The 17,319-nt window shown below is 33.8% G+C and overlaps 2 protein-coding genes across 2 annotated transcripts in view; one reads left to right on the plus strand and one right to left on the minus strand.

The window, feature by feature from the left end:
* The window catches only part of LOC130641727 (uncharacterized), a 33,191-nt gene extending 30,446 nt beyond the window's left edge, over nt 1–2,745 (plus strand). The window contains exons 13-14 of the transcript XR_008982499.1: nt 1,746–1,880; nt 1,969–2,745. The gene's annotated coding sequence lies outside the window, so the exon portion shown is untranslated. The remainder of the gene's footprint in view (nt 1–1,745; nt 1,881–1,968) is intronic.
* A 2,390-nt stretch (nt 2,746–5,135) lies between these two features.
* LOC130641725 (uncharacterized) lies at nt 5,136–17,158 on the minus strand. Its single transcript, XM_057448662.1, has 22 exons — nt 16,987–17,158; nt 16,737–16,825; nt 15,428–15,961; nt 15,051–15,223; nt 14,713–14,758; nt 14,357–14,493; nt 13,456–13,629; nt 13,018–13,092; nt 12,672–12,808; nt 11,946–12,052; nt 11,370–11,440; nt 11,180–11,293; nt 10,461–10,685; nt 10,087–10,263; nt 9,501–9,627; nt 8,594–8,770; nt 8,150–8,332; nt 7,695–7,718; nt 7,476–7,547; nt 7,027–7,225; nt 6,258–6,412; nt 5,136–5,879 (listed from the first exon to the last, which is right to left on the minus strand). Exons 2-22 carry the CDS (start codon nt 16,821–16,823, stop codon nt 5,796–5,798), a joined length of 3,078 nt encoding a protein of 1,025 aa, XP_057304645.1. The 5' UTR covers nt 16,824–16,825; nt 16,987–17,158; the 3' UTR covers nt 5,136–5,795.
* Nucleotides 17,159–17,319: the final 161 nt, after the last annotated feature.

Genomic DNA, 17,319 nt, shown 5'->3' on the forward strand with positions numbered 1-17,319 from the left:
TCTCGTCTGACAGTTTTTGCTATAGCAGACCTCCGTAAATGTTTTACTGGAAGCACTCCACACTGGTTGTGCGAAATGGTTTAACTGGACTATGTGGTCAACCTAAATTGCAATGCTAACCTTTTGTTGCTTTAATGAATTTCTTATCTTCCATGCTTAATGTTTTCTTGGTGCTGCATTTACTTTATTGACATAAACTAGCTCCTATGCAGGGATTTTGTTTTATTAAAACATGCTTTTATTGGTACAACTTTTATTAGAAACCCGTATTTACTCAAAAAACTATGTAACTTTATTTCATTATATTTCAGTCTTGCGTTTGTGAAAAGTATTGAAAAAACGATATTTAGTAATTAGTCTAGCATCACCTGTTGCAAATGCTAGGCAAGCGGACTTAAGTTTTTTATTGGCTTGCGATACGTCGATGATTAGAAATAGGCTTTGTGTATCCTAGAGTAACAAAACAACCCAGATCCGTTTTAACATTGGTTCCACAGCTTCATAGCTGTACAGCTATCTTGTTAGTTATTAGTTTTCGTAGGTTAATGGGATAGTTAGATAATTGGAGTATGAAAGCATTACTATCATCGCAAGCGGGATAGTAAAGAGAATTTAATGAAATATACAGATCTATCGCGTATTTTTCTTTTCAGTAACAAAAGTGATAGCAATTATTGTCTCTTACAGTAAAAAAAGGTATGCCATACAAAAGGAGCAGTTTAAATGAACTAGTCGGTAGCCCGTAGAAAAATGCACGGGTCTGCCGGTCCACAGATTTTTATCCGTCGCACATATCCCGGTATCGGCATTTCCTGCATCGTTAGCATTACCTAGCGTTTGGCTACTAACTTAACAAAGTACGGGTTTAAATAAAGAAGGCTACATCCACATACGCTAAATCGTTAACGTTTTTACATGTCATTTGGCCGTACAAGTCGCTCACTTAAGAGAAAATATTGAAACCATAAGTTAAAATTATAAATTTAAACTAACTTTCAAACAAAAGAGTTACAAAACAAAGAATATGTTATGCAGTCATGGCTTTAAAGCCTCTCGACTGTTGTACACATAGTCGCCTCTGGAAAATTCCTTAGGGGATGCTGCCTGTTTACCTAAAGTAACAAAACGGGGTTATTATATTATATACTATGCGGGGGACCTGGCATAAAATTAATTCAAACACAAAAAATACGGGTATTATTAAATAGACTAGTCTTTAACCTGTGAAAAAATTACACGTCGTTTCATGTGCCCATAGAACGACGTTTGTTTTGTTAACAGACAGACAGAATAGTAAACTGTTTAATATGAATCAACCTTTCGGCGCGATAAATAGATTGCGTTTGTAGAACTTTTTCTCGCATAAAGTTCCCGTTAGTTGAACGTTACATTAAGTAGTTGTTGAGCCGCCTCTAGTCACGTCACAGCTTCTGATTGGTCTATCTTCGTATATTTTTCCGCGAAAGCTAGTATTGAGCATTTTCACGAAACGGCGATGGGAACATGAACTTTCCGTGTACTCTGATTGTTGCGCATTATGCACAACATAAACAAACCCCTAGATTGTTCCTAAGTCAAATTGTTCTTTTTCGCATTAATTCTGCTGTGAAGTCCTGGTGCAATGTTTGAGTTGTCACGATATTGACACAATAAAATATTTCGAGTTGCAGAGTATTTTTATCATATTTTTTCACTGTGCGCAGGAAGCAACTGCCCATATTAGAATTATGTTTTTTATCTTTTAGAGATAAAATAAGTATTACTGAACATGAAGATTCCCATGCTGTGGTACTTTTAAAAAACGTGCTATGGACAACTCTTGTCGCTCTTCGTGATAGAAAAAATCGTTGACTTTCAAAACGAGAGGAAGTACTGAACAAGTTAGTGTTTGAACTTTATCTTGCTCACCTCGAATTGTAGTGACCTGAAAACGAGGCTGGTATCTTTTCATACTAATATTTACAATAGGTTTTCGCCTATCACGAGAAGAAAGGCTTTTTCCACTATCCGTTGAAAAGTCTCAACATGGACGAGTATTTTTATAACACGTACGTTGGAGAAGTTTCATCGATGCGAGCGAAGAGGCCTACGAGGAGCACGATGGCATGGCTGGCACGCCAGAAACGAACGGCTGGCACTACTTCTATGAGTGGCTCTCTTTTGGCAAGATAGCATTGTACCAATTTCACGGAACAAAAATGTATAATGCAGAAATGGAAATCTTGATTGACAACAGATTCTCGGTTTTGAAACACAACTCATGTGCTCGCGGTTACGATGCATATATGGACATTTTGAAGCTACTAATAGGAGATAACAGCCTTCGTTGTAAACGAGAAGACGATAACATACACGAAGAAATACAGTGGCTGTAATATATTCTAACCATATTGAACCTATTTCGCCACGTGCCAATAATGTATTATTCAACTTTTACCTTCTTTACCCAATCATACAATTGTGGTGTTGGTTACAGGAGAGAGAATTAACCAAGGTGCAGGAAATGGTAAGAATGGCACTGTTCAATATGTATTCAATATGGCAACGACAAAACCCTTCAATGAGCAAAAGGTATAAGAATTTATACCCACTTTATTTCAAGAATATAAACAACCAGTTAATATAATTACTTTACATGATTTGCTTTTTTAATGATATTTCCTAAAAATAGATACATTATCTTTCAGTATTCTTTTTGGCGGTAAATGAAATACAGTCTGCACAATACAATGCGTAACAGTAAAATCGAAAGTTTTTTCTGATAAAAATAATCAAAATAACACGGGGGACGGTATTTCAAGCAGGTAATTTACACCTCTGAGAACAATCTTAGTTCACTTGCTGCCTCAAGTGACTTATGCAATAATTTGGTATGTTTCTGTGCCGAATTTAGAAGAAAATAGCTAGCTCACTAGGTCAAAAATGTTCTAATTTTTTTTACTAGAACATTTGATTTAAAAGCAAGGCAAGTACTTATACTGAATAATGGATACTGAATATTTGTACGGTACTTTTGGACTGATGTTGCTCTTGTTACACCAGGATATGTCGCAATCAACGTGTTATGTCGCAATCAACGGTAAATGTCGCAACAGAAAATGTCGCACCAAAATCGATGATCAACAGTAAATGTCGCACAGATAGAAATCAACATATTACTCTCAAAATGTTCTACAACATAAGAAACACTGAGGGAAGGAATAAAAATTTTGAAGAAGCTAAAAAGCTAAAAAAGCTTTTCTTACATATGCAAATAATCCTAACAAACTAAACTTTAATGTTGTCTCGAATTAAACACCACTTATGAAAAGACCACTTCCTTACGATTTTGTAATGTGTATTGAAAGGGAAGACGTTAAAACAAAAGTTCGACAAATCGTCAAAATAAACTATTTTTTTTGTTTTTTGATTGGGTGCCCTACTCTCTAGTGGAGGATTCAAAGTATCGTATGTAGAGAAAGGATGTTGTGTGGGTAAAGGGATGACCTAATAAACAAGGGCTTTATCAGATGCACATGCCTTGTTTCTTATACCACTTTCTACTCGGGTAGTGAAATTGATCCGTGATAGAATCAAAACAACTCGACCTGGCGGGTTGGTCATTTTGAAGGGTCTATTTATAACGGAAGGGATAGCTCTATATATTTCTTTCTCGATTTGTTTGTGGGACATGATTAACAGATTTGGTAAGTAATCGATAACAAACCACGTGCGATGATTAGCGAGGTGAAAAAGGAAAGGGAAAAATCTGCTTTCTCGTTGCTTAAAAAGACTGAGTCACGTGATTTCATGGGTAAATATAATTGGTAGGTGAAAGGCATCTGTAATGGTGAGATTTTAATTGGTTGAGAGCACCACTGCGCCTCCGTCCGGTTAAAAACGCCAAGTTAATTAAATACGATTGAAAAATATTTCTATGCTGACAGTAATATACAGTCTCTGTAATCTTCTACAGCACATTTAATTTCAAGGCAATCAAAACTCGCAACAGTTTGAAAGTTCAAAAGATAGTTCATTGTTTCAATACCTTTAACAATAGGGACACGCGCCGCTATTCAAAATTTATGATGCAAAACTATCACATTGAGCAATAATATGAAAGGTGCAGGTGGTTTATTCTTTCTTTATAGTCAAGTGATATTTAAATTAATGTTATTTAATCAAAAAAAGTCTGAAACCATGAAAAAAAATTGCGACATTTACTGTTAATTGTGAATTTCTGTGCGACATTTACTGTTGATTTTAATATTCGAAGCTCAAAATTATTTGCGACATTTACCGTTGGGTTTGCGACATTAACTGTTGATTGCAACATATCCTGGTGTAACAGCTCTGTCCGTTGGTAGTAGTAGTGGAACAGAAAGGAATCAAAGTGTGGAAAAACAGCACTAAATTTTAGCGCTCAAATTAGTAGCCAATTCCTTTTTGGGAAAACAAAAGATTTGTGCGCCCAACATGCATATCAACACTAACTAAATATACCCCTTAAGCTACACAAATAATTGTCTTGCTTTGTTAGTCCATACAAGGCAGGTTAAAGTTGTTATATTATCATGATACACAGCAGCCAAGATAATTGTAGTTCTTAATTGTTTAGTTCTCTATTTCCTTGAGATTGCATCAGGAGATGTTTCAAAACTTAGAAAAAATATTGGTCTGGAAGAGAGTTCCTATTTAAATGGTTTCTTATTTATACAAGCGTTACCCTGAACATATGAGCATGGCTCTCCTAGTCATGTAATTTTTGCGTCCCTTTTCATGTTGCCTGCAACACATCAAATCGCTGTTTTCATCTCAACCACCCAGCTACCTAGCTTGATAACCGCGGCAATCCGATTATAACCTTTCTTTTGACTGGTTTCAATATTACGTTTTGATGGGATTCTCACACATCTGCGGAAAGAAATATCGACTGGCATTCAAATGCAGACCTTAGGTAAAGAAGTTAATGATAGTTAAAAACTTTTTCTGCTTTGGCTAACAGCATTTTTTCACTGTCAACCAACCTTATCATATGCAAAACGAACATTCTCCATGTTCAATCTTGTTCCAGGGGCTTTGCAGCCGATATTCTGACGTGGATACTATATAATAAGCATATAAAATCCCTGGGGACAAGGTTGGTGAAAGTCGAGCCCATGGCCTATTAACTTCCGGCATTTAATTCAGATACCGCTGTTTGTTCCGACGACGAGTGGTGTCACAATGGCAGGCTAAATTTCCAAAACACGTTCGATATATTGTCATTTTTTTCTTGATTATGTGTCGATGGCATATGACATATTTTTAGATCTCTGGAGCCCTCAGAGTTGACGCTAATCAACGGGTAGTAGTTGTGGGGATATCTCTACATCGACGCAGACTCGAAATGACTTTCATTAGGTCGTACAGCATATGTATATGCAATTTAAACTGTGTGAAAGTTATTTATTTCTTCTTTCCTGATAATGTTTCTGTAAGAAAGTCGAAAAGTTAAAAATTTTAAAAGATGTGATATATTCTAGAATTTAAGAAATATGTAATTAATCGGTTAAGTAGTTTAAAGATCAGTTCTAAACATTAACAAACGAAAATTGATAATGCGAGATTGCACGTAGATTTTGATTATTTTATACATTATTTACACATTAACTTTAACTGAAGATAATATGCTAGTCTTAATTGCCCTTCGATTAAAATGTTCAAAACGATGCCAATAACTTGACCACCCACTGAAAACACCATCTTCATTCTCACTGTCCCTGAATCCAACATTACGTTGTCAAAGTCTTGTTGCGCGGACAGTAAACAACAGGTTACGCTACCGACATTTCTTTACTGTCACTTTGAGCCTCTCTCTCTGTTTTATTAACATCTGCTTTCTTTCGTGATTTGGATTCCTAAAAAAAGAAACGCACACGTATACTTGAAGCATTTTGAGGCTGTGTCTTCGTGAAAGTTTTTGCCTCTGAAGCGAAATTTTATCACTTCGGATGAAACTGTAGTCTGTTGTTTGAAGTGAAACTTATTTCTGTCTGGATTTCACAAAGCCTAATTAGCAGAAGTGAAATTCAACTGGCGGTGTGAAACCAGACTAAAGCGAAGCTGAAGCCAAGCTGAAGCCAAGCTTATACTACTGCGCATGTGCTATTATTATATATGGTCGGTGTAAAACAAGGCTTGGCAGCGTAGTAAAACTTTGATGAACACGATGATCATTTACTGTGACAAAAGATTTTACTCCACTTCAAGCAAAGTGCACCTCCCAACAAACGTACCTTCCATGTATAGCCTTTTGCTAATGAAAAAGTTAGTTGAGTTTTGGAACAATCTTGATTTAGTGCGCTAGGTGTCACTTGAACTGTCTGCGTTTTCGGTGTAAATTTTAGAAATTCTTGGTACAAGCGATGTTGCCTCTTTTCCCACTTTGTTTCTAGAAAGAAAGACATCCTCTTGGTGATATATTTTTGATCCTCTAAATTTAGTTTAATAGTACTGTGCTCAACCTCGTCCCAGGGCTTGTTAGGCATTTTATATTTGGACGGCCTGAACAGGCAGTCCAAATGTAAAAAGCCTAACATGCCCTGGGGACGAGGTTGTACTGTGCTGTAAAGTTCCTTCTGATAGCATTATTTTTGTTGTTGTTGGTATGTTATTGAGAATGATTTTTTTTCGAAAGCGCTGCATCAATTATGCATACTAACAAATATTTTTAACAGGCTACTATAACTTGTAAAAACATTTTTGTCCACTAAAAGTATCGGCTTTGGAGCCGTTTGTTCTAAACCTTTAAGACAGAAAATGGTCAACCAAAGACAGATTAAGAATTGTAATTATTACATAAAGGGTGAAGGGAAAGAGAGTAAATTAACCCTAACCCTAAGGAATATATAGTTGTAGTGACTATAAAAAGAAGTTGCATCGACCGCTTTATGGTGGTTATTTTCAACAAAGATATTCTCTGGTGACCAAGAAATACCGCTTTATATATGTTAGCTTTACACGGTTTGAACAAAGTTACTACCACTTTAAGAACTATTGTTTTACCTTTTAGTTCGTTCACATCATCTGGGTTGTTGATTCTTAAAAAACCGCTCCAAAATGGCAGCAGTTCCTCCATCACCATGTGTTGAGCCTCGTCAAACATGTTCCTATCTTTAAAATCTCGAGGTAAGTTGCGCTTTATAGAGTGGACGTGTTGACATTTCTGCGAAATTTTTGATGCAATGTCTGGTGACACATCAACCTAGGGAGATTTGGATCAACAAAATATTAAATGCTGTGTTTCTGTATATTTATTTTCTACCGAGAAACAAGTGCATTTTTTATTTAAGTTTTTTACTAAAATTTTCTACACAAATGCCCCAATATGAATGAACGTAAATGTTCATAGCTTGTGTATTCTTTTGCGTTTTCTCTCAGCATTGTGCGATAACTACTACTTAACGAATTTCAGGAATTGAATATTATTTTTAAGTAACAATCAATCTACATACCTGTAGCCAGGGTGGTGACGCCGAGTCCAAAAACACATCAACGATAACCTCCACTTTCCTCTTCAAAGCAAACTGCAGTAAAAGAGGTGAGAAAAGAAAATAGATCTTCTCTAGTATGTTTAGAAAATAAAATTTAAGAAAATTTTTTTTACATTATACAAAGTGGTTAAAACTTTTTTTGAAAGCTGTCCTTTAAGCATTGAAATAACGACAACATACCTCATCCATGTAGCTGTAGAGTTCCTAAAAAGAAGAAAAAAGGTGTTTCGTCACTTCATTGAAGAGTTTGATTTCGCTAAGGAACTTATTGGTGATATCATTATTGTCATTCGCGAGGACAAGGTAGCTACTTTAACTGTCACTCACACTCCTCTGCGAAAATTCGTTCTTGCGTATTATGGCAAATATTGATTGGGATAGAATAATTTCTTGTGTTCTCTCTTTAGCGATACAAACAAAAATCAATTCAAGCAATGAAATGATGGAGAGCATAGCATAGGAAAGATGTGTTCACACAATGAAAATAAAGAATTTTTACTAATGTTTAATTTCATAAAAAAATCAAGATAAAATGAGCTGACTAAAATATTTATTTAAGAATGAAAAAATTAAGTTTTTTTTATGTTAGTTATACATTTTGAGCAGACAAAACAAAGATAAGAGAAATGACATACCTTGAACTTCATAACTTCGACGCAGAATAACAAATCTTTTTCTAATCTTGAAAATCCACCACCTCCACAAGATAGTAAATATCTCCGAAATTTCTCAATCAAGCCAGAGTGTTTAGAATTAGAGGATAGCACACTGATAAATCTTTGATGATCTTCTTTTGTTACTACGGCTCTTCCACTACCCTAAAGAACATACAATACCCTTCTCTTATTTACGTGAGAAGAATCAATAACTTGATTACATATCAATCAACATATCCGAAGTTTATTCCTCAAGTGGTTTTAAGAAATTTAGAAACATCATGATAATACCCTAAAGTAATATTGTGCATTAGATTACAGTTGTCTTTGAATTTAATCCCTCGGTAAAGTCTGCAAAATTCATAGGGTATTCTAACTTTACTTAATTTTCCAAGATTTCCTAAGTTTAAATCAAAGAATTACCTTGCGCTTTCTTCTCCGTTTTTTTCTTCCACCTTCCACCTGCAAAAATTGTGAAGCATCTCTCTTATCAACATCAGAAGTATAACCATTCATTTGTTTTGTATTTCTCGCCATACTAACTCTGGATGCGACTTGGCTACTGTTTCCACTTGATGATGTAACTAGCATGTTTGTTTTCTAAAAGTAACGTAAAAGGTAGCCTAAAAGCTGTGGTGTGCGGGCTTCTCTCTTCCCAGTCGGTTGTCGATCATAGAGGAGTGCCTGCTTCGGAGTCCTATATTGCTTTATATTATATAGTCGCAGTTAAAAGTATTTCAAAACAAAACGTTTTTTGTTAACTTGTAGTATATTTCGGCTTTGCCTTTAGATGTTTTGTTTATTTGTAAAATTAACTATGTTCATATGCATATCTTCATGTAAAAATTTAAAAAAAAAGTTCAGTTGTTTTTGCGATTATTGGGACACTCTTGGGACAATATTGGGCCATTTTTTAAAAAACGGTCATTTATATTTGGTTCTCAAATATGACTTCTAAGAAGTGCCATTATATTTAAGAAACAAATACCTGGAAAATAAATTTGATTTCGCGAATTTACATTTTTTCATTTTAAAAATTGTCTTAAGAACATTAAAAAGAAAATTTTATATTTCATTAGGTCATGTAACGCGGTCTTGATAACGAGTGGACGAGGTAGATGAAGGGGAAAAGTTACAGTGCTTTATATTATTTATACAATCATTGTCAATTAAAAAAAATTATGTCAGGCTAAAAAAATACGTCACTGCAATGTATATGATTTCAAAAATGTTATAATGGTAAAAGTCGAAAAAGACATTTAAGTTTTTATCGAGATTTTCACAAGATGTAATCCTCTTATAAAGAAAATATTTAACCGCCATTCCGTACCTCCAAAAATGTTTCAAAGCAGTGATTCAAGTCTGGTAAAACACATTGTTGTGCTTCTCGTAGCATTGCAGAGTTGGGTCTGTTTTTTGTAGCATGATCAATAAACGTGATTGGTAGATGTGCTGCTCTGAAAGAAATACACACTTTTTAAAAGAATATTTCAACTTTGTTGGATTTATCTCAAGCAGTAATTCTTGCGAGTGGACAAAGGTAATAGGTATACTGTGGACGCAAAAAGAGCCTTGTCTAAAATCTTTATCTTTCCAAAATTTAGCGCGGATACTAAACTTTGCGAAATTTAATGCTTGTAAAATTAACGCCTTTAAGTTTTTGACTATAGCGGTTGCTGGTTGAGAAAAAAATATACTTTCGCGTAAAGAGTTTTTCGATTCTTTTTTCCTCCAAATTTAACTCCTGTTAAAAATCTAAAACTGGTAGGCGCAAAAATACGTTTTGGATCGTAATGTTGGTTTAACTCGATGGAGGGGGGAAAAAGTCATTGATTCAAATCCTCTAAAAAATTTCCAAATGCCAACATGCGAAATGTTTTTCTCTCGGAGTGAAGAAAAAAAACCCAAATTTTTACCTTCTGGATGTCTGATCGAAGAAGTTTTCATATATCGCCATGGCATTCTGTTGTTTTTGACTTGATTTACCAAATCCTATGGAAAAGTATGCTTCTATTTCCAAGAACATAAGCAAGTCATTCGTGAGACCTCTACCTTCTTCATTCTGTACAAATTCTTTAAACTTTGACATCATTCTAAAAGGAAAACATAAAAGGAGATAAAGGACCGCCTTTTTATTAGAGGTCAAATTGTTATTACTAACGGCAGGTTAAAATCGAAGTCTACTCTCAAAGTCTTTTACACTCAAAAAGGAGCTTATAAGCCGATTTATGTCGAAAAAAATTGAAACACATTCTGCAGATGCATGTACAGTTGGGTCTCAGAAACTTACCCAACATTTTCAACAAATTCCAAGAAATCATTGTCATTATTCTCGGTTATATCATCATCACTTTCACTTTCGCTTTCATCCTCTTCTGATTGGTTGTCTTGCTTGTTCGAAGCACGATATCTTGCACGTGAAGTTCTATAAAATCGTTTCAAATCACTGCGTTCAGCCAAAGCAATTGCTGTATGGAGACGACTTCGTCTTTGTGATTCTGATGATCCAGGATGTCTAAAAAAATTTTTATGTCAGGCAAATAAATCATCGAGTTAAAATTAAACACTTTATAACTTCTTATTCAGAAGGGCATGTCAAGAGGGAATACAACTGGAAAATCGTCGTTTAACTTCCAGTCGCATTTTTATCAAAAGTGGTTTCCGTTGAACCTATGCTCGATACGTAGTTGACTAAATATGTACAGGTTGTAGAAACATATGCGTTTGTTTACATCTACCGTGACATACGTAAGTTTGTCTGTCGTTTCCAAGCCATTAAACGACCCTACTTTAATCATTCTTGTTTTTGTTATTTTTGCCTTGTTATTATCACCTCTAGTCGTAAAATTGATTTAAAAGCGCACATCAACAGTTTAAATTTGAATTTTTAGGATTTGCTCTCTTCTGTTATTTTGTAGAAGCCTTGTATACTTGATGGAAAGAAACCCTGCTCCTTATTATTCGCGGTTAATGACAGATTACGGTTATTAATAGATGACACAGATTTACCTTTGTGTCCACCTTGAAGTTAAAAATCTAGATTCTGCTGTCGATACGTAGAAAGCGCGTTCTGAAGGAGTTTGTCGATATACTGATTCTCTATCATGCGATCTTCTGTTCATGCTAAAAATTGAAAAGTAATTACAACTTATAATCTACCATCAACGAGATTGGGGATGTGATGGTAAGTCATACATACAGTTGCAGGCTGAGTTCATCGTCTTCACAGTATTTCAACCAATATGGTTTCAACTTTTGCAATGCAATGTTCTGAAAAAATTAGGTTAATTAGGTTATATGCTGGACAAACATATATGAATGGTTACATCTCCATCTCCAAGAAGTTGCATAGAGTAATATTCAAATCTGACAAGATTTTAGCTTTACACTTGCTATAATAATTTTTACCGAGTTTCGCAGTTATTAAGTTATTATTAAGTCCTTATTTTTCGGGAATTTCCCAAAAAAAGAATTTAATTACCTTATCTCTCATTTTTTACGGTTTTCAAGAGCTATGTGGAAGCATAAAATAAAGACTGAAATTGAAGTTCGCATATCTGTTATATATAGTGATAGTATATCGAAGTAAAAAAATTAGTTTCTAAAAATTAAAAAAAGTAATCAAAGTTTACGAGAATTAATCTTCGCGAATTTCACACACAAAGTTTCTGCACAATTGACAAAAACTCGCTAAATTCGCGAAAAATTAATTCTCTCAAAATTTGTTATAAAAAAAACGTATGGCACAAGTTATTCACCGACTATAAAATTACACCTGAGTTTTAGAGAATAAATTTGTAACTTTTGATTCTGTGATATTCTTTATCGACGATATTTGAGAATGGAGTCTTTCTGTACCAACAGCACTAGAAATCGCACTTTCTAAACAAGAAATTTTTGAGACGAGTAGCCTGTTTTAAAATTCTACTGCAATTTATATTAGCACAGTATCCCACTTACAAAAAAATGAAAGCATCCACTTTTGAAACTGATCAGTTGATTTTCTGGAATAACGTTTGTTTTTAGCAGCCAAACAAGTACAGGTATACACAGTACATTAAAGAAAAAATTTTCAGCGGGAAAAAATTCGACAGAGAAAAATTTTGGCGGGAAAGAATTTCGACGAAAAAGACCGTCGATGATTTGTCCGCCAAAATTCAAGTGTGTAATGGAATTTATTCTTGCCATAGTCTAGGGATTCCATAATTAACCTTTTATAATATCATTTTATTTTAACGTCAAAATGTTTGATTCTTTAAATGAATCTTAGAAACAACAACGAAGAAGTTATTGTAAAGTCGTTTGAGATGACTGGCTTCATATTGACGGTTTTATCACTAGTGTTTATATTTTTCTCTTAAAACAACCATTTCTCTTTTATACTTTTTCGTCAGTTGAAATTCCCCAAATCAACCTTGGAGGAAAGGTACAACTAATAAGAACACGTTTCACTATTCCTTGGCTCTAATAGCGGCCATTCACCACTAACAACATAACTTACCTGGACTAAAATGTTTGTGATATAATTTCCATAGGTTAGATAGGCGCAAGAATCTGTCTTCTGAATGATATAAATACTTCACATAGTCATTGACATCCAGCCATAAGGATAACCACGAAAACGCAGCATCATGGCAACTACAAATGAAAAAAAAAACTAGGCTATTTCCCTATGTTTTTTAATGAAAAAAATTGTCTAACTTTCCATTGCTGAGTAGAAAAAAATAAATGTTTTTTAACCTCATCAAAAGATATTTTGGCATTTTTACTGATATTTCAGATTTGTCACAAACTTTGCAAAAACACTGTGACGTGATTTTATCCAGAACACTAATATGAAAACATACCTGGCAATCCAACAGGAGAAAGGACTACCCGCATCTCTCTCTGCAGCTAAGGCTTCCAACAACTCCATATCGTTACTAATAAAATGTATGAAGATTGAAATACGAGGTATTGTTCGTTAATACAAAGTTTTATTACTGCAATAAAAAACATGAACTTTAGATTAAAAAACGTCCACTTACTTAAATGCATAAAAAAGCTCCAAACTATATTTGAAAGAAGAAAAAAAATTGTCCCATTTTATTTCTGACCTCCTGTTATCTAATAAGCGTTAAATTTATTTATCGTCTTGACATTGAAAATGATGAAAATTCACCAAATTCCAACTCCTGAGACGGTGTACAGATTCCTGGAGAATAAATTGTTTATTTTAACTCTTATTTTCCTTTCTTTTTTTTTACTTTTTCATGTTTTATATATGTCAACACCTTCTACAATACCTTATGTCATCAGGAGTTTTTCTATTTGCACCATACTGGATAGTGTGAGCATTAACTTCTTTTGGTTTCATGTCATCAAGCACCGGCAATGACTTCGCCAATGATATTGATGGAAACATCTGTTCTGATAATTGCACAGGTATTTGGTCTTGAGAATATTGAAGAGTTTCATTGCTATAAAGGAATGATTGTAGGTAGCTACATTCCAGCGAAAATAATAACAACAGCTAAGACTCTCAGAATATAATTAATGGTAGCAAATATTTATCGGTGATTATTCTTTTTTCAAGCAAAACCTTCTTAATTTAGGACTTAATACTAAGAGACCTTGTTTTCAAACAAAGATCCGTTTAAGTCAGTAAATTGAGAAAAAGCTAGAATCATTTTAAAGAAAATGAAGTCAGAAAACAAATAATTTTCCAGAGAACTTAAGAATTGTGTAAGTCTACAGCCAAAAATAAGTAGTCAAAATAATGGCACAGACTAGTAACATAGATTACGAAAATCTTCGTGAAAATAAATTGTTTTTTAACCAAGTGTTTTTATTGATTATTGAAACTTAAGAATTGTCTTAAAAAACATTTGAGTAAATTCGTGCGCATAAAGAATTTCTCATGAATTACAACAAAAATAATTGCTTTTCTTTAAATGTGATCCCAGAAGAAAACAACACTAGCCATAATTGGCATTGCTTTTTTTTACTATACAGGATATCAACGAGAATTAGTTCTTCCGAGAAAAACCAAAACTGCGCGAGTCAAAATAATGGCACAGACTAGTCGTTAGTCCGTAGATAAATCCACGGGTTCGTCCGTCTTTTATTTATTGCATTTCGTAACACGGCTATAAAATCACGCAGAGACAGAATGCAGGTAGATTCAAGTAGTTAAAAATATTATACTTGTTTTTGGAAATATTTAGATGCAGAAGATATCTTGGTAGCCAATACTTCTGCAGGCGATCTAGGACATCACTTTGAGCTTGTAACAACAAAATTAATGCCGCATCATTATCTTGCCCTCCACTCAACAACTGAAGCTGTTTTATTAAAAAAAAGTAATTTCCAATGCAACAAATTCATAATAATCTGCAAATGCAATTTGCAATACAAGAGATTTGCTGTACAAAATATCGTTCTATATTCATTTACACAGCTAAATGTTTCTTATAAATGTCCGAATCAAGCATAAAAATTTAACGAAATAATAAATGGATACATTGATATGAACATAACATATAAACATTGCATACACCAACCTTGGCCTCACCAGTTAATTGTTGACAAAACCTTTCTTGTAAGAATCTAAGAAATAGATCGTAAATGCTATCAGATCACAATATATTAAATGTTGAAAATAGAGACTATAAATGATAAAACGATGTTTAAGGTGCATCAATTATGTAGTTGTGTATCCACCTTTTTTTATTTCGTATGGAACATATTTTTATTAACAAAACAAAACAAAACAGGTATTGCAGAACAGAGTGATTCTTGTAAGGTCAGTGCTACGACAAAAGTCAACTAAACGGCCTTCAGATTAACCGACTTTTTTTGCATTAAGGTAAAAACCTTTCGAGGTAATACAAACATTAACCTTAATATTCTGATTCTAATTTGCTTCAATGAGTTTCCAGACACACAAGAAAGTTGTGTTTCATCCAACAGTCGTAATGTTTTAAATAACTCGATCTCTATCCATATTGTAAGGAGATGTTCAGCTAGCAAATGTTGACGAAGAAATGCGATAAATCGTTTCATTTGTAGAATCTGAATAACAGAGACCAAGTTCATATTAACTTATATCTTCTTAAAACATAATTTTAAGAGTAAAATATCTTAATTTAACTTTCGCAAGATATTTCGATATTTTTCTTTAATGTCACCAAATGGATTGTTAGCCACTAGGGGAACTTGGTATAAAGTACCAGTATAAAGTATTTAAACTATATAAAGCAAAAAAGCTGTACTTACATTTGACAAATATGTATCAATTAAGCTGTTTAACAAATTTAAACTCCCTGTCGATACACGCTCAATCGCAGCGATTATGGATTCATCATCTCTGCTGTTACGAAACTCCAGAACACTTTCACGTCCAGGTTCACTAAGGTCGTCGTAAAAATCGTAAAACTTTTTGTCAAATTCTGGAAACGTATTACTTCGAGTCAGTTGAGTTATTTTGGCAACAGGTGGGAGGGAAAATTTCGTTGTCGATGGTCTGTCTTTGTGGCTGACGTCAAAGTTAAAGTTGACAGACTTACGCTTGGCTGTCGAAAGGCTCGAACCGCTTTTTGATGAAGCATTTGGCAAGAACCTTTGAGTCAGAGCTAAATACAATTTATATTCTCTATAAACCAAACTATTCATAAAATGTGGAAGTCTGTGATGTTCAATCCATTCTGGAAGATAGTTGGTTTGAAAATCATTGGCAGCTTTGTCTGTTAAGCCAGTCTTGAAGCAAAAAACGTCTTTAACTTTATCCCAGTGCAACTGCTTTTTGAAAATCTAAAAGTGATACGTATTGTAATAAAAAAACGTATGAAGAATAAAAGGTAGCTAAAAAAGAGCTTTATGTTAACATGAACCATCCATATTTCAAAACAGAAACACTCCACTCATTTCGTATCTAGATCAAGTACGGTAGGTGCTTGCAATTTTGACAGAAGTAAATATTCATCAATGTCTTTGCTGGGTAATATAACAAGAAATTCCTAAGAACATTGACTTGAAAGACAGAAACGTCTTTTCCCTTTCGTAAGTAACCAAAAAAGACACAGAAAGATAAAACAACAGGTCTCATACATGAAATGCCTGGAAGTAGCATTTTTTTAGGCCGAAATTATTGCCCTTAGCAGCAAAATCTGAAATGGAGAATAGAGTTGCTTGGATTAATTTTGAGTAAATTATCCAGTGCAAGTTCAAACAATTTTCAATGCTGTTAAAAAAAATTATTCTATTCAAACCAAACTTGGTCAGGTTGCTGCTTTACCAAGAAAGCAACCGCTACTTTAGCTAACCTTTTTTAAAAATAGCTACTTTTCGCATGTTAAACTGAAAAAATTAAAGAAGAATTGCAAAGATTTGTCAGTAAATTGAAGATTAACTGCATATATTTCTTGAAAATATATATCTCTTGTTAATCTAACCAGAGTGTCCGATACATCAAATATGTGATAAAACATAATATACACAAATAATAAAATTGAAAATTGAAAAAATTTGAGATTTCAAGTAACACAGAGACGCTTGGTATAATAGAAAAACGAAAAAATTGACCTACAGGCAGTGATAGGTATTCATTAAAGTATTGAGCAAATACTTTGTCTTGTTGTAGCAGTATCTGTAGATGTGCTGAACACAAATCCATGTCTAACGAAAACGTAAAAAATGGAATTCTACAAAAGCTTTATACATTATATAAGCAATATACCGCTTTTTCTAGGGTTAAAATATTTTAAGATAAGGCAGAAAGAATGTTTTAACGTAAGAATTCAGCACAATGAACTATTTTATGAGTTAGGAAATATTACCATTCTCTCATTTCTTCCATTGGTTTAAGAATGCAACAACTAATCATATCATATATTTTATACGTTTGTATAGACGCGTAACTTGTGTAGCAGGTTCATCAAATATACAGATTTTACATGACTTGGAATGTTTATTAAAAAAACTTTATACAACAGTCTGATTTGTGCTTTCAATATCACAAAATGGGAAATCAGCTAACTGAACACATCTAATATAATTATTCTTTTATCATGGCGATAATATATTGGAAGTGTTTCAAAAGAATGTTAATTATCATGTTTTTAGCACTTTAAAAAAACACTTTTCTTAGTTATATCACACTAACTTTGTAA

The sequence above is a fragment of the Hydractinia symbiolongicarpus genome, chromosome 4, assembly GCF_029227915.1.
Source record: "Hydractinia symbiolongicarpus strain clone_291-10 chromosome 4, HSymV2.1, whole genome shotgun sequence".
Lineage (NCBI taxonomy): Eukaryota > Metazoa > Cnidaria > Hydrozoa > Anthoathecata > Hydractiniidae > Hydractinia > Hydractinia symbiolongicarpus.

What these genes read in the sequence shown, in the direction of transcription:
- LOC130641725 (XM_057448662.1), bottom strand. Translation starts at nt 16,823, where the DNA reads ATGGATTTGTGTTCAGCACATCTACAGATACTGCTACAACAAGACAAA. An exon ending in TTGATACATATTTGTCAAAT is followed by an intron (nt 15,224 to 15,427) that starts GTAAGTACAGCT and finishes TCTGTTATTCAG; the next exon opens with ATTCTACAAATGAAACGATT. An exon ending in AACGGAGAAGAAAGCGCAAG is followed by an intron (nt 8,333 to 8,593) that starts GTAATTCTTTGA and finishes TATGTTCTTTAG; the next exon opens with GGTAGTGGAAGAGCCGTAGT.